At 36.7% G+C, this 21,421-nt stretch overlaps 1 protein-coding gene across 1 annotated transcript in view; it reads right to left on the bottom strand.

Moving 5' to 3' along the window:
* The window catches only part of MDFIC2 (MyoD family inhibitor domain containing 2), a 112,707-nt gene that overhangs the window by 42,772 nt on the left and 48,514 nt on the right, over positions 1 to 21,421 (bottom strand). Inside the window, exon 3 of the mRNA XM_044933713.2 lies at positions 1,556 to 1,594. Within this exon, the coding sequence (XP_044789648.1) occupies positions 1,556 to 1,594 (39 nt within the window). The remainder of the gene's footprint in view (positions 1 to 1,555; positions 1,595 to 21,421) is intronic.

Here is a 21,421-nt window from a genome sequence, read left to right as displayed (position 1 = left end):
AGAAAAGAACTAGTCTGTCTTCTCTCTCCCTAACCCTCATTATTCATTTTAATATATTCATTATATATATTTGGAAGAGCCTGCTATATAAAATATATTTGTGGGATTTCACTGGTGGTTTGGTAGTTAAGACTTCACACTTCCAATGCAAGGAACATGAGTTCAATCCCTGGCCGAGAAAGTAAGATCCTGCATAGTGTGTGCTATACACGCCCCCCAAATATATATATATATAATATATATATATTCAAATATATAATATATATATTCAAAGTATATAAATATGTATATGTTTCAAGTATATAAATATGTGTATATTTCAAGTATAAAGTATATATATTTGTTTAATTTATATATGCATTTACAAAAAATATGTGTTTATCTATGTAATGACTTCCAAAGAGTTCTACCTGCCTATCTGTTGATTGGCTTAATGATATTCCCATCTACCAAATGTTATTCTTCCTAATGTATAGCTCGGGTTTTTAGCTACCTGCCCTAATGACAACCAAAACTAACAAGAACTGTAATTCTTTCAAGTCCACACTTCTTATCCTGCCAGTGTTTTTTTTTTGACCCTTATTTTAATCAAAACTCCCTTTTATATAAATAATATTTATACTTTAAGCAAGCAACACATAGTTACAATTTTATTGTGGAAAAAAAAGAGCTCAAGTGATATGGAAGTGTAAAAGAAAAGCAAAATTCTCACTTCACCCCTGCTGCTTCATTCTTACTACTCTTTATGGAGGTGGTTCCTATTTTCGGTTGGGGATAACTCTTTTCTAGATTTTTCATCTAAATTGATGAACATATACATGTCTGATGCTTACTTAATGTAAATGGGCCATACTGCATTTGTTAATGTGATGCTGGCTTTTTCTTCCCTCATTAATATGTCTTGTTCATTTAGCCCAACCTCTTCCTAGAGGACTGTGGCCCAGTATAGCCTCCTACAGGAGCACCATGACATATTAGGCAGACTTTCATTGCTGAATGTTTAAAAGCCCCCTTGCTATTTATTCCCCATTTATCTGTGTCATCTTTTAACTAAATGAGAAATCACATTTCACATTTTCTGTCTTGGCTTCTTTGTACATGTCTAACAGTGAAACTTCTACTTATCCCCCCAAACCCAGCTCAAATGTTAGTTATACATGGGGTCCTCTTGGCTAATTCTAGCTTAAAGTGATTTCTTAGAGAAGTTGCTCAATCCTTCAAGGACAGAGACTGAGCTTTTTTTCATCTCTTAAAGCTAAACACAGGGTCTTAAATAGGAAGACTCTGAATCAGCGTAATGTATAAATGAGAACATGATTTTTCAACTTTTGTTATATAACATGTATGTAGAGATAGGCTTATAAGCACCTTCAAGGAAAAAAAAATGATTGTGGTGTACGTTGAATAATGCAGGTGTGTGATGCTGTGTATGCCAGTGCTGTGGCCACTATACTGTGGACACTGACAAAGATGGAGTCCTTCCCTTAACACATTACACCCAAAGTGCCCGTTATCTAGTACAGGAAGCTATTACAAAGAAATCAAATGAACCTACCAGGGTCTTCCAGAGGACTTTGAATTGAACTGGATAATCCTAAAAGAAAGGAAATTAAAAATAATTATTTGCATGAATATCCAATTCTTTTGTCTTTCCGGGATCCGTTTACCTTTTTTTTTTCAGGGAAGAGAACCCCACTTTCCAAAAGAAGACCTGTTCCCCATAGTTTGAGTGGAATGGTCTTGTCCATCCCTCTTCCGTGCAGAGACATGGTAACCCACATCCTGTAAAACCCAGCCATGGTGGTGTTTTGTGGGATAGCTCTAAGAATCAGGTAGTACCAGTCAGGTTGTTCCCTGAAAGTGAGAGTTCTCTCCTCTTTTGTGAGGTTGAAGATAACTGAAAAAAGTTATCTTTCTTGCCTTGTATAAAAATCTGAGAATAAAACTAAAACAGGGAGCCAAATAACCATCAAAGCTGGGCATTGACTTTGTCATTTGAGTGCCTGGATTCACTTACTCCTGAAACTCATCTAATTTTGGAGATCCTAGATATGAGAATCTATAAGTTCCCTTTACCTATGCTACTTGGGTTTCCATAATGGAAAGAGGCTCGCAACATTATGTAGGAGGTTTAAATAACTTTAAATATTTATCTGATTCTGTTTCCTTCCCATCTCTTTTTTACAGGATGTGTGCTGATGAAATTCTGTAAATTCACTTATTTAGTCTCTGCTTTCTAACTCCTAAAACATTCACAGAGTAGAAATTGGAGGCCGGGTTTTGTGCTGAAGTGTCTGGTAAGAAATAAACTGAGATGTGGTTTTTGGTGACCTGGTATTTCATCAGTTTTATTCAATTTACTTGAGTGAGAAGAGGGGACAAAAATGTATGTATATTGAGTTTCTATTCAATTCAACCCTTTCATGACATTTCATTTACATTTCATGTAAATACTCTGATCCTGACTTAGAAGATTTTTAAAAAATCAAGGTGATTTTTAGATTAGGTGCTTTGCTGAAGGCCATTGGCTGGTTAGATGTGGTCGATTTAAGCTTAGGATCCAATTGGGTCTGACCTCTGAGCCCTCCCTGTCCGCCATCTGGAATGTCATACAGTTAGGAAGAATGTTGACTCTTAGGTCTCAAAGCACATTTCTAGCTTTTAGTCAACTGCTTTGACATTCATGGTTTGGCATTATTGTTTGGGGGGAAATTATGTTCTGGAGAGAAGTATATTGCCTATAGGGAATTTGAGATTTGAATTTGGAGACATTAATTCTAGTTCCATGATATATATATTTTCCACTGGAAAGCTCTGTGGTTACGAAGTTCGGTCTTTCTAGATCTTAGGCTTCCTCCTCTGTCAAATAAAAGATATGAGGGCCGATCACCTTTCAAATCTATCCTAGTCTACTTCTGCTGGTACACACTTCTCAGAACTCTATACTACTCCTATTAGAGATCGTAACGCCCTGTGTTGTGATTATATGCTATATGCACTGATGTCTTTCCCAACAACGAACCCAGCATATGACAAATAATAGATGGTCAGTTACTATCTGTTGAATAAATAGATGAGGGAAAGAAGTCTGTTCACTTTTGTATCTAGAATACTACTTTTTAATATATTTTTTTCTACCGACCAAAGAGTGATCTTTGAAATTGCAGGAAATAACCTGAAATTTTGCTGGTGAGAAGTAAAACTAAGCTAATGGAAGATTTGAGTACTATGGTGCTCAGTCCATCAGTGTGTATTTTAAAGAGGACTTTCCTTTAATTCAGAGCTCAAGATAAGCAAAGAGTTAACTCACAGTTTTCAGATAGGAGATGTACTTTAAAGTGTAAAATGGTCATTTTAGGATGTCACTGTAATTCAGCTTTTAAGGCTTGGTAACTGAGCCATCTTGGTGAACCTTCCTGTGAATGAAACCTTCCTTAATCAGCTTTTCCTATATTATTGCATCCTGGGAAAGAAAAGCAGTAGCTAAGCCAGAAGCAAGCAGAATAACAACAAAAAAAAGGAGTCTGTGGCCAAAGCAACAGAATTACTTTTTTTTTTCTTTCACTTGTGTTTGTGAAGGAGAAGTAAGAAACATAATTTTTTGTCTTTGTTTGGACATTGGACAATACAAATCACAAGAACATTTATTTTTGACATACTATTTTTTTGGTGTTCTTTGGGATTTGGACCCTAATTAAAAAATATGTGTTTCCTAGCCCTTCTTACTGTGAAAATCCTTGGCAATATAAACAGATGCACTGGTTGGCTTTTAATTCTGACACCAGACTGTCTGAAATAATAGCTCTGAGAAAGTGTGAATTCTTTCATTCCTCAAGCTTTAATTATAAGTACTTAATTTGTTTCTCTTTCTATTGCTGACTATCATACCAATCTGTTTTATTTTTTATCTGGCTAAACATTGTGCACCTTAGAAGCCCCTTATTTGGAAAAGTTTATTCTGTATCAGAAGACAGAAACAAGTTGAAAGTTTGAGTTATCTTCATATTCCAGTTCACATCACTGTAATTTAACAATTAACATATTAAGTGGTATTCTAAAATTTTGAGTTATATAGGTCTTTATGATGACAGAATTAGGATCTTGATAAGCAGTTTGAAAACACTGAATATTTCTCATAAAAGTTGATTCATCATTTGAAAAATGAGCCAAGTTAATAGCTTACTAAGTCATCTTGACCTTTCACAGTCAAAGATATTCTTCACTTTTTGTGTCCACCATTTTTTACACCTCGTAACCAATTTGCTGGCACATCGTTTTCAGCCACGGGACTGACGGTGGTGGTACCGGCTTCTGTCATTACATGAAGTACCACATCCGCACATTAGCCAAAAAAGTCATCAATTTCTGGAAGTAGGAGCTTTTCTAAAGAATTGCTAGGTCAAATCTTTTCAAATATTGTCATATATCCACTTTTAAAGCTTCACTGCGTTGAGATGTGCTTTTTATTTTCTAAGAGAAAAAGAAAATCAAAGAAATGCAAGTCCTTGATGGAACTCATGATAAACATAATGAAGAATGTCTTATGTTTTTTTCTCCAATTGGTTTCTTTCCATTTATATTCTGAGACACTTTCATCAACTATTTTGGAGCCTAATACTAAAGATGTTAAATCCTCTTTGTAAATATGATGGAAACATGTGTGGATAAAATGCAATGTGCTTTAGATTAGAAATTGTTAAGTCTACTATTTTTATCTCATTTTCATCCTTGTAACAATCCTAGATATTATTGGTATTATTATATAATTATATATATTATTATTTTAGATATTACTCTTATTATCCTCATTTTAGAGGGGATTGAACTAAGATTATATCCTAGTTCACAGAGCCTGGAAGCTGTGGCAGCATAGACTTGAAGCCTGGAAAGCATCCCTCCTGCTGCTAGACTTTGTTGTTGTTTAGTCCCTAAATTGTGTCTGACTCTTTTGCAACCCCATGGACTGTAGCCCACCAAGCTCATCTGTCCATGGGATTTCCCAGGCAAGAATACTGGAGTAGCTTGCCATTTCTTTCTCCAGGATATCTTCCCAACCCACGGATTGAACCTGCATCTCCTGCATTGGTTCAGTTCAGTCGCTCAGTCATGTCCGACTCTCTGTGACCCCATGGACTGCGGCAGGCCAGGCTTCCCTGTCCATTACCGTAGGCGGAAGCTCAGTTGGTAAAGAACCTGCCTGCAATGCAGGGGACCCCGGTTTGATTCCTGGGCCGGAAAGATCCGCTGGAGAAGGGATAGGCTATCCACTCCAGTATTCTGGCCTGGAGAATTTGGAGTCACAAAGAATCGGACACGACTGAGTGACTTTCACTGTCTGACACCCCCCAAAAAATATTCATATAAGGCCTATTATACACCCATTTTACAGATAGAGAAACTGAAACTCTGGTAACAATTTTCTCAAATTCACTCAGCCATGAAATTGTGTTGGCGACACAAGGTTGGAAGTGAGGGCTGCCTGACTGCAGTAACCCTGTGCTCAAAACCTTTATTTTAAATGGCTTTGTCTAAATAGCATTTGTCTAAATAATAGCATTTGTCTAAAGCTTCAGAATTTACTATTTAAATCTAGTAGGTGGCACCAAAAAAATTCTTTGGTGTGCAGTGACCGAAATAAACTATGTTAGGTGCCAAAAGACTTAAAGGTAAGGGCCAATGAAATAAATGCTGTTTTTGGTGTTGCATTTTTTTTTAACAATGATGACCAGGAGTCATGGGGGATACGTATTTCCAGTGGTAAAAGCAGAAGTTAGGGATTTAGGCTCCTGGATTACTTTTCTAACTCCCTTTGACACAACACATCATTTAATTGCTTCACTTCCAATTTATCTCCCCTAAATTCAAGTTGGTCGTGATAACATCTCTTCAGGAATGGTGGTTAAAAAACAAACAAACATGGTAACACTCTCTTGACCTTTTTCCAAAAATGCAACCACTCTTTTGTCCATTTTTTACTTTTTTCCCCATAAGTCGAAAATGTGTTTACATGAACTTAAGAGTTTTGAGACTATGAAGTCTCAGTTGCCCTTGGGTTCCATGACTGCATTTTGGGGCAATAGCTTGTACAGCCATGTTAGCTTCTAAGTTGTTTCCTGTTTTTCTTGGTCTTACTGCAGTCCTTGCCAAAGCTTCCCTCCTCCTCTGCTGCATTAGTAATGCAAAATGAAATTCATTGTGCCCATTATATCTGTTAAATGGTTTCCATTTTAACTTGAGAAAAATGTATTGACGTTCATGTGTTTGGCATGGAAAATGTGTATATCTATCGAAGATAGCAACTTGTCTGTTGGAATTACAGTGCATTATGTATAATGCTTCTTTTAGCTGTGCATGTACATTTCCTGGAATCTTATTGTGTCAGAGCTTGGAAAGTTTACACAAGCATTGGTAATCTAATTTTTGTCTGGTGGGTGGCTGTGGAAATATGGAGTATTTAAAAAAGCAAATGTCTTGGCCATCTGTGCCAGGCAGGGGTGTCTAGTCAGGTGGGGTAAAAGCACTCATCAAAAAAACGTTTTAAAAATATTGCCCCGAGTCTAACCTAAATATTAATTTCCCAAGAGCAGAAAGACTTAACAGTTACTGTAACATGGTTTTGAGTCCATTTCTGTTTATTCTCTTTAGGAGTTCTAACTGTAAGGTGGAGGAATCCATTTTATCTTTCTCCTGCCTCTTAACGATAATCCTTCTCTAGACTATATTGTCTCCTCTGTCTTTTGTCTTCTGCAGACATGAGTCTTTGGCTCCTGAACATCTTGTTAAGGTCTGTTGAGGATTAGGGGCTGTGACACAGTTTTCTTGCTGAGTCTTTTTATTGGGGATTTTTCAGTTGGTTTGTCTTGGAAGTCTTTGAAATATCTTCTATCAAGCAATGATTTTCATTTTTCTTTGTTCTCCTTAACATCGGGGTTGTATTTTGCTCCACCGTTCATGGGGTCTGGGTAATGAATTGTATTATTTAATAGGTGAGTGTGAAATTCTGTGTGCAATAGCTGGACTGCTCTCTGCTTCTCAGAGTTAGTTGCTAAATCCTCCTCACTGCCCTGCTGCTGAACTGTGATGTAGTATTTGTTCTGTAGCTTTAACTGTATTTCAGTCCGCCATCTGAAGCCGGGTTTCTTAACTTTGGCACTGTTGTCCTCTGGGGCTGGATAGTTCTTTGTGGTGGGTGCTGTCTTGTCCATTGCGGGGTGTATAGCAGCATCACTGGCCTCTACTCACCAGATGTTAGTAACACCTTCCCCCAGCATCCGCAGGTATTTATTCCTGATGTCCCCTGGGGGGCGTGAAATCACCCCATTTGAGAATCACTGATCTAAAGCAAGGTTGAAAGACAAGGCTGGCGTGATGTAAGGAATTTCCATAAAAAGCACTGAACTCAGGCAACGCAATGACAATGCTGAGAGAGCTTTGTGTCTTAGAGGATACGTGGAGAAACTGTATCACACATCCCTGGAGAAAATACTGTAATAATTGTCTATAGTTTCTTAGACTGAGTAACAGAGGAGGTAAGGGTCACCTTTTAAACTGCTTTGCTTCTGATCAGCTAATTATCTCCTCACCCTGTGATGCCTTTTATCTCCCCTCTAAGCAACTTGACTCACATAAGTAAAATTCTAATTCTTCACAGATTTTCACCTTAACTACGTTTCTACTCTAACCTCCCTGCTCTTCTGTTTCACCCACTGGTTTTCTTTGGCTCCATTGGGAACATGGTGCCCATTTATTTCTTTAATCCACTTCACCACCTCATAGTACATTCTACTCTGAGGATGAATTTTAACAAGATGCTTTTTACTGCATAGTACACTCCAGTAAAGAACTAATGTTTACGGCGATGTGTATCTCTATTCCAACAGAAAAGCGGAGGTGCCGCAGACCACTACCGTGTAAACTTTCTCCTGTTTGACTTTTTCTCAGTGCCTCTTTGAGTGGGTTAGATCTGTTATATTTAATGGCAGTCTTATGGGCCTGTCCACAGGGTATCTATTTGCTGCTGAAATAGCAGTGAAGATAGCCCACAAATGAATGAAGTCATCAAATGTATTTGATGATAAAATCAAGGTTATTTTTTAATTTTTTGATGATGTGAAAGCTGTGGAGGGATGCTAACAAATCTGTTTGATCAATATATGGAATATAAAAAGAAGAGGAGATAAGATTGACTGATGAATAAAATGAAACTGACACAAACAGGCTGACAGCCAGCTGTAAGTCTCTTTAGGGCAAATGCAATTAACTTAGAATAATAGACTCAAATTTGATGGTTAGAAATGCATTTTTATTAACAATCACAGGCCGAATCATTATGCTCTTATGAATAAAATGGTACTTATATTTCATGCATGTGTGTGCATGCATATATAAATATATATATATATGTCTCTCTGTGTATATATCCATGCCTCCCACATTCCTATGTGCTCTGCTTACAATCGGGATGGAAAAGTTGATTTTTAGAATAATGTACTTTAAAAAGGAAATTCATTCATAAATTGTCTCCAGGACTATAAATTCTGAAAATTCTCCCAAATTACATATATAAAAATCATACTACTTATCTGGTGCTATTAGACATAAAGCCAGTGAGCCCTGGTCCCAGAACTGCTGGTCCTTTGGGGATTTGGAATTGCAATCAGGGATTTACAGATTTCATTTTGAAGAGGAGAAGTCATTACTAGAAACCTAAGCTCATTTCCTCTCCTTTAATAGCTATTTTAAATCATTCATTTAGAAAATACATTAACTATTTAGGGTACTTGAAATGCATTTCTCTTGGCATTGTCTGCATTTTTTAAAGAGTTTTTTTTCTAAAATTATTTTTTTTAAAAGATGAGAATTAGCAGAAAAAGACCAAATGACTTCTGTGTGATAAAAACTTATTCTTTTATAACATTTCCTTCTCTCATTGCCCGAGAGGAAACAATTTAAAACTTTAACAAAATACTAGAATACTATAAGTAAACTTTTTAATGCCATAGAGATGGAAAAAAAAGTATGCCACCCTTAGAAAATTTAAAACTGGACTTTAAATATGGTTAAGAAGTAGCATATGGTAAAAGTCTTTTTAAATGAATTTGTTAATAATTTAAATCCAAAGCAGTTTTAATTCTATACTGCTTACTTAATATTGATACCCACCTTAACTAGGAAGTGAGTAAAAAAAAAAAAGAGAGAGAGATTATAGGAAAAAATAAGGAGCTTTATTTTCTACAAAGAATTCAGGATATGGAGTCTTGCACAACTCTGCAGACTCCTTTAGATATATGTATTTTTTTCAAATGCAAAATAAAGCTCCCTGAGTTATGTAATTGCTATTCTTCAAAAGGACATCATGAAGGTTGACAATTTAAAATGTACTCTTCCTGTCACCATCCAATTTTTTAAAATGTCTACTGATGGTGTTAAAAACAATCTCCGCAGAAGAGGGCTGCCATCGCCAATTTAGGACACTGAGTTTGTTATTAGCGTAGGCATATTAGATCATCCTCTTGCTCTTCCTGCCTGCTTTGTTCTTTTGATATGGCAGGGAACTGAAATTGACAACAGCCTACATTTATATAACAGTAACTTGCATTGTTAAATATATATGTGTAGATAGACAGATAGAGAGTTCTTTTATTCCCCAAAGATATCAAAGTTCACTACACACCATGAAAAAAACCACAGAAATATGCAGATGCGTCTAGGGTGAACCATGACAACTATTTAAAAGCATCAAGTATTGACAGCCTCAAGATTCTGGAATAGTTCATAGTCATTTTTAATTTTGGATATTTTTATCCCTTTAGAAAATTTCTGTTTTCTTCAGGAGAAGAGGAGGATAGAAAGGTCACATTTTGTTAACCAAAGTAGTTTAGAAAAGTGAGCTGGGAACTTAGCTGTCCAAGTCTACAGGCCTTGACAAACAGTGTTGTGGTAAACATGAGGCTGAATAGACTGCTTTGTATCAGTCAGTGTTTGATCCATTGCATTCATTAAAACCACATAAAGTGAACTCAAAGTGGGGAGGCTGATGATTGGATAGGCACTCCTATAAACAGGGTTGTATGTACGTGCGCTTAGTCATGCCCAACTCTTTGTAATCCCATGGACTATAGCCCGCTAGCTCCTCTGTCTATGGAATTCTCCAGGCAAGAATACTGGAGTGGGTTGCCATTTCCTCCTTCAGGGGATCTTCTCCACCCAGGGGTCAAACCCACATCTCTCATGTCTCCTGCACTGACAGGCAGATTCTTTACCAGATTCTTTTACCAACTGCACCACCTAGGAAACTGCACCACCACCACCATATTAAGTTTAAAAATACCAAATAAAAATACAGGATGCTTAGTGACATTTGCATTTCTGATAAATGATGCATAAGTTTTAGGAGAAGTAGGTCCCATGCAATATGTGGAACATACTTAATACTAAAAAAATATGCATCATTTAGCTGAAGTTTAAATTTAACTGTATTTAATCTGGCAGTCTTCACCATAAAAGCAAGACTTTGTGTACTGTTTAGAAAATAGATTATAATTGGGGTAAAGAAAGTTTTAGAGAAAAACCAATAGAACTTTAACTTTTTGTTATCCTTACAACAGCCTTACCATCTTAAAATTTTTAAGTCTCTTTTCTCCTCAAAGAATAGCAATATATAATATTATGTTTAGACATGACTCTCTGCTCAAAATTTTATGATTATAAGTCCTGCACAGAGTATTTAACAATATAAGGCTCAGGTCATATCATAGTTGGTGTCTGTCTCCATGGCTGCCATGAAGGATAGATAGTTTTTTAAAAATGTATTGTTTGGGTACCAGATACAGGGAAATGGTAGGAGTCTAAGCTATGCTGCTTGAATGAATTTATTCCCTCACCATTGAATTGATTTTCTCTTTCCTTCCAACTTTTTGTCATTTCCCTCCATTTTCAGACATGTTGATAATATTCCCTCTATAGCTGAATTTCCATTTTGAGATATTCTTCAGCATGCACAGGGTGGTGTGTCATACCATCTTAGCAGTAGGGTATAGAAAATATTTCTTATAAGGATAGAACTAGATTAGGTCTGGATGATTGGGGGTAACTTTCCTGGTGATGGGGAGAATTAGTGAAGTTATTTTTTAAGGCCACCAAGTAAGTTGTAGAAATATTTAACTTCAGCTATTCAACTATATTCTTGAGCACTTCATGTGTAGTCTTTATTATTTAATGTATATTATCTGTTATACACCTGGAGAAGGAAATGGCAACCCACTCCAGTATTCTTGCCTGAGAATCCCAAGGACAGAGGAGCCTGGCAGGCTACAGTCCATGGGGTCGCAAGAGTCAGACATGATTTAGCAACTAAAGAGAGAGAGAGAGAGAGAGAGAGAGAGAGAGAGAGATCTATTATACAAGTGAGTTAAGAATTTTCTTAGAGGACTTTATAGAATTTTTATCTTAGGCATTGTACTAACCTTTCACTGAACCACAGAACCAAGCAGCAACTACATTGCATTAGAATTTTGATATATAACATTATATCTGTTTCAAAACTCAGAATTTAATGACTCTTTAATAGCAAAAGGTAAATCTTTTTATTCCCATCATCATTGTCATTGATTTTGTTCCTCTTGTAAACATGCTGTGATCATTTGCCAAGGAGGTATAACATGAGAGAGATGTAGGGGAGACGAGCAAGAAGCAGAGTAAGCTAGGGCCTTAAAAAAGATTCAAGGTAACAACCATACAAAACAGGATTATGGTCATCAAGAAACCAGAAGCTGGAAGTTCATCAAGGACAAAGATAATACCACCTTTTTGTTTCTTAAATTAAGTTTCTATTTATTTTCTGTGAAAAAGAGATGCTTACTCTTCTTTTAGATTAGGTTAGACATTACCTTAACAAATAAGGTAGAATTTTCAGTTAACTTCATCAAAATAAAAGTCCAAACAGATCAATTTAATCCATTTTTATATTATTTGAAGGATAAGGAAGAGAGTGGTAGAGGACCTAAACTAACATTTACTATCTGCTCCATGTAGGCACTGTGCCAATGCTAAACCAGAATCTCTGACCTCAGGACACTTTGACTCATGATCTAATGAGAGAGATAGAAAGTGAATAATTACTATGCACTATAATTAAGTGCTATAAAGACAGAGTGTATTGTACAGACATGGTCCAACGTAGAATGTTATTGCCCTTGTAAAGCAACTGCAGGAATGTCTTCACTGGGGAGATAATGGTTGAGTTGGATTCTGATGCAATTATCAACTGGCCAAAAAAAATGGAAAAGACATTTTATGTAGGGAGTGCAACAATCTCAACAATCATATTGAGTCTGAAGTAGCATTAGAAGCAGACTGGTTTGACTAGAGCATAGCAGGAATTCCAGGAAATGGGACTTGAGAAATAGACATAACTCAGAAGTTGGAGGCCCCATAATATCATGGAAAAGAGAATTTGAAGGAGCAAAAATATGGTCAAATTTCGAAAGAGAATGCTCGCAGTAGATTGGAAGAGACAAGGTTAGAGCACGGTTTGGGCTCTTCCAATTATTAGTTCAGGTAAGAGATTTCTTGTTGTTTAGTCACTAAGTTGTGTCCGACTCTTTTGTGACCCTGTGGACAGTAGCCCGTCAGGTCCCTCTGTCCAGGGTATTTCCTCGGGATGTATATTGAAGTAAATTGTCATTTCTTTCTCCAGAGGATCTTCCTGACACAGGAAGTGAACCCATGTCTTCTGCATTGAAAACAGATTCTTTACTACTGAGCCACTTGGGAATCTCTTCAGATAAGAGATAGTCAAGGCTTAACCAAGATGTCCATTTGTAATTCAGAACTTAATAAGCCAAAGAACTCAAGAGGTGCACATTCTGAAGAGTGGTGATAAACCTGGTTAACATCAAACAGGATTGCAATGAGGAGGCTGCCATATGTGATGTGTTTGCTGATGGTGGCCTCTATAACTCAAAGGAAAGGATATCAAGAGAAGGAAAGTGAGTCAAATTTACTGATGGTAAATCATGTTAAAAGGAAATGGATTAGGCAGCTTTAGTTTCAGTATTCCAGTTGACAATTTCACAACCATCTTTTCCCCCCTATGGAATTTTATCCCATTTGGCTGAAGATTACCCTAAAACTCAGAGGTGTTAAATGTAATATTGTAAATTCACAGAGCTAGAAAGTGATGGTGTGGAGGTCCCCACTTAAGTCTGTCTAACCACAAGGTCTCTGATCTCTCCTTTAAATTGCACAGCCTAGGATTGACTTCAGAGGGATGCTTGTGTTTGGACCAAGTTGAACAAGGATTTAATTGTATGTCAGAGATACTTCAAGTAATCTCTGCAGGAGTATGAAGTAGTTTCAAGAGTTTTGTGTCTTTAATATTTTCTAACTGGCTTGAAAGTTCAGAAATGTATTGATTCATTCATTCATTCAATACCTAGTAAGTGCCCTCTTTCTTATTTTCAGCCATAATTTGGAGCATTCGTGTCTAATGAAAGGAGCTTATGCTATACTAGTGTAAGTGTTGGCCTGGATCCAATTTGGGAAATGCAACCATTGCTGTGATCCCCAAGTCCCAGGAGAAAAAGGAACAGAAAATAATTGAATTTCAAATTTTCCCTTCATATCCTTCTTTTCAGATGAATCATCTTTTTCCCTTCCCTCTTTCATGACTGCCCCCATTAGATCACAGTGAATTTTTCCCTAAGATACAGCCTTGTATGTGCCCCTGCTATGAAAAGGGGAAAAAATATAGTGTTTTGGGCCACTGGAGAGCTGCCAATTCCAGAGGACCAGCACGTTGAGAGTCATCTTTTGTTGATTTCCTCTTTTGCCTTTTCTGGATGGTGATGAGACTCTCATGTGGCATGAAGCCTGTTTGCTCCTTACTGTATTTATTTTGTTAAGATTAAAGTTGCTAAGATACGGTAGTGATTTCAAATTGTTAACTGCCGATGCCAGTGGTCATAAAATAAAGAACTAAAATTCCTTTATTTGCTAATGCTAATAAAAAAACATTCTTGAAGGGGCGAGGGAATTTTCTGGCAAAAAAAGTGAGCAGTGAGCAAAGTGGTCTAAGTTTTAGCACATAATTAGATCCACTAGTCCAACTGATGTTGAGCTATTTTGGTCAAAAATCAAGAAAGAACTTCTGCCTTTGAGTTGTTTGTTAAAGTATTGTTTTTAAACAAAGAAATGGTCAGGTTGTGCAAATTTTGTGTCCCTTTTTCTATTTAGTGGTTAAAGCCAAGGGATTTCTTTTTCAATCTGTTGCTAGTTATTCTTCTCTGTTCCATAAATATTTTGAGGGATTTGGAGTTTTAACATTTTCTCGTAACTTCTTGAGTTGGTCCCCTTAATTCTTCTCATCTCGTGTATCTGATGCCCTAAATCTCTCATTGTATTTATTTTATTCTTAGTACATAATTTTTCAATTACTTGTGGTTTTATTGTTTTCAATGACATTCTTTTAGGTAATTGAGAAGATGCCACGTTCTGTGTTTCAGATTTAATTGTTATTGACCAAAAAGCATTCTGTATTTTTCTTCATAATGAATGATTGTTTTAAAAACTCAGAATGTTTTCCATCCAAATTCAGTCAATTCTAGGACATTCCTTTGAGCTCATAGGTAAATATTTTCAACTAATACTTAAAAGAAAAACCATTAAACTATTTGGGTGGAAAAACAGTCTTCGAGCAGCCAGTTTGGCCAGGTTTATTCTGTGTATGTGTGTAATTTCAAATTACTGTATGTTTTTATTTTATAAAAATTTCCAGCTTCCCCAGGACACTTCACAAACTCATATCCAGAGTTTCCACTGGCAATCCTTCGTTTGTCCTGGAAGCATCTTGCAATATGGAACCAAGAAAATACTGTGTTCCCTTTGGATTTATAGACAAGAACATATGTATTTCCTCTTCAGCACACAATTCTTTTCAGGGGAAGCCAGGTTTAATGGGCATATTGTCAAATAATAAGGATTCACCAAAGATACATAGCTTGTTTGGCTGAAAAAGTGATCTTCAGTAGAATTTAATCTGTTTAGAGAAAGATAAACTATAAAATAATGACATGTCTCAATGTGATTTGATTAAAAGTGATATTGTGTGAAATCACCATTTAAATACCTTTTCAGAGAGACCGAGAGAACGTGCTGTACACTATTGAATTGTATTCATTAAGCTTACTTCTAATACCCAGTGGACCCTTATTCCACAACAAGCCTGTGGTTAATTGTAATGCCATTAGAGAAATTGCAGAAAGGTGGTTTCTGCCCACATCTTTGGAGACAAAGTGACTCCTCAGTGGTCACCACAATAACCTCTGTGGTTATTGCTGTCTCAGGATTTTGAGATGCCAGTCCTTTGTAGTTTCAATTCTAACATCTGAGTTCTTAGAACTTAATGTCCAGAAGGTAAAGTCATTTATCACAGTCTTGAGCCTTAATATTCTATGTTGGTAGTTCATCTTTGCCATAATAAAGGCACCATCTGAAATTTTATTTTACCTAACTGTTTATACAAAGGTCTAAGATTATAGATAAACTGTCACTGTCTACTTTCATGTAATAGTGGGTGTATATTAGAGTGGTTTATTGGTCTGAAATTTTCACTTCCCTAAAACAGCATTTTACCTGTACACCCTTGCTCTGGCTCATGATGGGTGATGGAGTTTACAGACTCCTTCTTTATGGAGAGTCTAGTACTGTGAGTTGACTTGACCAATATAAGGGATGGAATATGAGCACTGTGATTGCAAATGTGAACTCATGCCTTTTACTTTGAGATTAACATGACTAAATAGTTGATTTTCCAAGACAAATGAGAACATGTGGGTAGATCTGGACCCAGCTTTGAGCTAAGCCCTCCTGTACCCAGCCCACATTAGCCAAACTGTAGTTGTTGCACAGATATGCAAGCAAGAAATAAATGCTCACTGGCATTGTTATATAACATTATTATAGCATTGTCTGACTGAGCCACTCTGCCTGGTTATAGTTCCTTAACCAGAGTCTTCAAAACAGCATCTGCAGAGGTGTCAGGTGCTGATGTACAGGAAAACATCTACTCTGTTCTTTTTTGGTTCTATGCCACTTTTGAAGCTGACTTCAGGCTCTGTACAGATTGAAACATTTCAATACATTTATGAGTCATGTGTAATTGATCAGTGCCCAAACTGATTTCTTAGTGAAAGAGAATAAAATGGGAGATTTTTGAAAACTTGAAATAGTTTTTGAAATGGAGCTACACAGACTCTGAGTGTAATTCTTACCCAACATACCATGTAGGTTTAAATGTATGTAAAGTCTTAGTTTAAATTTAAGCAGTATATGCTGTAACTTCCACTGGAGTATGGTGGCGCTTACTAGTGGTTCATAAACCTTTCACAAGGACTGCTTCATTTGCATCAGTGTAGTATTCTTGCCTGGAGAAGTCCATGACAGAGGAGCCTGGCAGGCTATAGTCTATGGGATTGCAAAGAGTTGGACATGACTGAGCGACTAACATATTCACTTTTTTTTAATGACCTTTTTTAAAATGAGTGATAGAGGAAGAATGAGCCTTAACTGAGGGTATAAATTGTTGTAGTAATAGCTGTCAAATGGATTAAAGTAGATTAGAGATTAATAGGTTAGAAGCATGATTCTAGAGTTATAATCTCAAAAGTTAAGTAAAACCAGGCGAAAAACATAAATCAGTTAAGTGGGCCAGATGATAGAAATGGGACATGCTTGGCAAAGTGGATAACATGTACCCTATTTATAGGAGGCGGGTTCAGTTCAGTTCAGTCGCTCAGTCGTGTCCGACTCTTTGCGACCCCATGAATTGCAGCACGCCAGGCCTCCCTGTCTATCACCATCTCCCGGAGTTCACTCAGACTCATATTCATCGAGTCAGTGATGCCATCCAACCACCTCATCCTCTGTCGTCCCCTTCTCCTCCTGCCCCCAATCCCTCCCAGCATCACAGTCTTTTCAAATAAGTCAACTCTTTGCATCAGGTGGCCAAAATATTGGAGTTTCAGCTTCACCATCAGTCCTTCCAATGAACACCCAGGACTGATCTCCTTTAGGATGGACTGGTTGGATCTCCTTGCAGTACAAGGGACTCTCAAGAGTCTTCTCCAATACCACAGTTCAAAAGCCTCAATTCTTTGGCTCTCAGCTTTCTTTATAATCCAACTCTCACATCCATACCTGACTACTGGAAAAACCATAGCCTTGACTAGACGGACCTTTGTTGGCAAAGTAATGTCTCTGCTTTTTAATATGCTGTCTAGGCTAGTCATAACTTTCCTTCCAAGGAGTAAGCGTCTTTTAATTTCATGGTTGCAGTCACCATCTGCAGCAATCTTGGAGCCCAGAAAAATAAAGTCATCCTTTATTTTACTGTTTCCACTGTTTCCCCATCTATTTGCCATGAAGTGATGGGACCAGATGCCATGACCTTAGTTTTCTGAATGTTGAGTTTTAAGCCAACTTTTTCACTTTCATCTTTCACTTTCATCAAGAGGCTCTTTTTAGTGGGTATTTGGCTCTAATTTTGTCATGCAGGGCACTGCACTGTCTTTGACCACCTACTATGTTCCAAAAACTATTCTAGATCCTACAGATACAATAGTAAACAAAACAAACAGAAATCTTCATGGCATTGATATTCTGGTCATTAAACAGACCATAAAAAATTAAGTGAAAAAAAAAAATTTAGGTGGTGTTAGGTGGTAAAGAGGGAAAAAAAATAGCAGAAAAACAAGGTAACACAAAACAGCCAACAAAACTGTGGCATAACCTATTTTAGAGAAGTTTGAAATTTTTGCTTTGAATAAACCTAAAAGGAAATATTCTACTCCATGAAATAAAAATATTTAAATATATTAAAATGTGCAGTCACATCTAAAAGCAAAACAAAATCCAAGAACTTTTCTGTTTTGCTCATTGGTAAAACTGAGTTAGTCCAGTTAAGAGAAAGGTTAAGAAATGCAGATGTAAGATTAATTATGAATCTATATAGTTTGAATCTGTATAGCAGGAATTTCGGAGAAGGCAATGGCACCCCACTCCAGTACTCTTGCCTGGAAAATCCCATGGACGGAGGAGCCTGGTGGGCTGCAGTCCATGTGATCACTAAGAGTCGGACACGACTGAGTGACTTCACTTTCATTTTGATGCATTGGAGAAGGAAATGGCAACCCACTCCAGTGTTCTTGCCTGGAGAATCCCAGGGACGGGGGAGCCTGGTGGGCTGCCATCTATGGGATCACACAGAGTCAGACACGACTGAAGCGACTTAGCAGCAGCAGCAGCAGGAATTTAGTAGGCATGTTTATATTTTTAATATTTTTTTCAGAACATTAATTTTTTTGGTAATTGTACATAATAAAACCTAGTTCCAATGACACATAAAATATTGTATGTTAAATAATAATGAAAAAACATTAGGGTCAATTGCATAATTTTAACAGCTGTAATGTCTGTTTTCGACTTCTGTTGAATTTAATGGATAAATTAAAGTCATATTTTAAGACTACTTAAAAGAATCTTTAAAAAAAAAATCTCAGCTCTAAACACTCTGAAATTGCTTATTTTTATTCTATCTGCAATTATTATTTTGTTTTATACAAGTTTTTTTTTACATTATTATAAACAGATGTGAGTATGATCTGAAATAATATAATCCACATTAGATACAAAAGATATAAAACAAAAATAAACTCCCTTGGGGATTTCCTTCCAATAAACATTGGACTACAGCTTTGGAACACTAAATACAAGTCTATTTTCCCCAATGGTGAGCTGGCAAAGGTAGTTGCACTTACAAACCAAAATGTGGAAAGCAATTTTCTTCTATGAAATCAGTAATTTCCAAGAAGTTCATTACTTAAGTTTATCACTGGGATAGAAAAGGTAGTCTTTTCCTTGCAATTATAAAATGAAATTAGAAGTCCTTTCATCACTTAATCACTCTATCAGTGGCGATATCCAGTCACCTCCCTGTGCATGGTAGTTAAACTGTGGGCAGTTTCTTATGTTTCTGTGTACATGAGTTATGCATATATTGCACTTCCCATTTTTATTTTAAAAATAAAAGCTTATTATATACAGTGATGTTTATTTTTCCCTTTTGCTACTTTAACATGTTCTTTAATAATTTTATAGTATTCCCCTGTATTTGACTAGTAATAGAACTATGGCATTTAGCTTGTTTCCTATACTTTTGTAAAACAGACCTCTGATTTTATGAGCTTTACATTTTCGGCTTCAAACAACCATGAGTTGGAACTATTTGGGGAAAAAAAATTCCAGAAAGTTCCAAAAAGCCAAACTTGAGTTATATAGCATTTATACTGCATTAGCAGCTATTCATATAGTGTTTACATTGTATTAGGTGTTACTGGTAATATAGACATGGTTTAAAGTATATGAGAGGATGCACATAGGTTGTATGGAAATGCTATGCCATATTGCATAAGCTCAATAAAAGCTCAGGTTGGGGGAAAAAAAAAAATCCACCTACAATGCAGGAGACCTGAGTTTGATCCCTGGGTCAGGAAGATCCCTGGGAGAAGGGAATGGCCCTCCACCCGGGTATTCTTGCCTGGAGAATTCCATAGATAAGAGGAGCCTGGCGGGCTACAGTCTATGGGTTCATGAAGAGTCAGACACGACTGAGTGACTAACACTTTTCACTTAGCATTGGCAAACTTTGGTATCTGCAGGGGTTGTGAAATCAATCCCCTGTGGAAGTCCGGCAGGACTGTAATAATTTTTGGAATGAACGGGGAAGCAAATTGAGAAGAAGTGCAAGTGAAAGTTATGGAGCAATTAAAAGTAAATAGTTCAATTAACAAAAGAGTAAACTGATGTAACCATGCTGCTTCTTTGATATCAGGGAAGTTATTTTGAGGCATAGCATTACCAAACAAGTAAAAACAAACAAACAAACAAAAATGTTAGTAAGCTATAGAATAAAGAACAGAATTGTACTAATGTATGATGCATTTTTTGTGTGTGTATAACAAAACTATGAAAAGTACTTTGTGACTTTATGGGCATCATAGGCACGCAAATAAAAGAATCATAGATGATTCTTAACCATCCTTGACACTTGGTTCATAACAAGCGAATATGGAATGTGTTGCTTCTGTGACTCAGGAGTAAATACACTGCCCGTTCTTCAACTATGCCTTAGGTACTCTCTGAACACTGAGAACTGGGGAGAAAACATACACCAGTTGACAGAAGCCTCTGTCACTTTGGGAAATGCTTTAGCTCCTTGGTTATGTGCAAATTGTGGATCCTGAACATTTTGAGGGGGGGGAAAAAAGTCTTACTTACATGGAGAATTGATCATTTTAAATATGTGAGTTAAAATCAGAACCTTCTCTCCCCCTTCTCTCCTCATAAAATTTAACCAAACACAGGTAATAATACCACCTGGAAATCTTTTACAGTACAAATAAAAATGAAAGTTCAGAGTTCTAGGTGATGAGGTGAGACCCAACAAGGTAAAAGAATTTTATCTAGTAGTTTCCCCATGTTTCCTAAAAACTGTTTGAAGTGGGTCCTTGTAATTAAGATGGAAATGTTAAAACAATTACATATAAGCTGTTTGTTGCTGGCAAATTAAAGCTGCTTTCTGGAAATCAAGATAACAAGTATCTCTGTCACAAGTTCTCTGAGTCACACAGAAATGTGCTCATTACTTGAGAGACATGGTTTGGCCTTCTTATCAACCTTCCCTATGATGATCCAGTGTATAAACAAATCTCTAAAGTTTCTTTAAAATAGAATGCTGACCGTAAACTGTAACTATTAAAAGCTTGTAATCCCAGTTCTAATTTAGGGTGGTATGCTAGCTCCTTGCGGGTCTCAGGACCCCATTGTTTAATTAACTCTTCTTAGTGCTGGAATCCTATTGACTTTAATGAAATTAATATAACATTGGAAAACCTATGCCACTTTCTGTTCCATCAGTAAAATAAATAATGCATTATTCAGTAGAGTCTAAAGTTATGAGATATGTCTCTCCTTTTGCAGAGTAAGGGGAAGCAATGGAAAGGGTCAAATGATTATTATTTGTCCTCTAGTTTATTCTAAGAGATTTTCCCCTACTAATCATTACTTCCAAGTTGAGAGCTTCTAAACATGTTTTAACACACTAATACTACAATTCAAAGTAGATAGAGGCTATTTTCCCTATGTTCATAGGCAACTAGAGACTTAGATGAACTTCTCTAGATACATACTTGGCATTTAGCAGATGCTTTCAGTTCCTTGGGAAATGGATTAAAATTTGTCCCCACTGTGAAGCCCACGGAAAAGCCAGACTTTGTGACTAAGCAAATTAGAGGAGCACACAGCCAGCGATGGGAAGAATATCTGGTCAGTATTATAAAATTCAGAGATATGATGGTGAAAATCA

The sequence above is a fragment of the Bubalus bubalis genome, chromosome 21, assembly GCF_019923935.1.
Source record: "Bubalus bubalis isolate 160015118507 breed Murrah chromosome 21, NDDB_SH_1, whole genome shotgun sequence".
NCBI lineage: Eukaryota > Metazoa > Chordata > Mammalia > Artiodactyla > Bovidae > Bubalus > Bubalus bubalis.
This window is presented reverse-complemented; position numbering and strand designations above follow the sequence as displayed.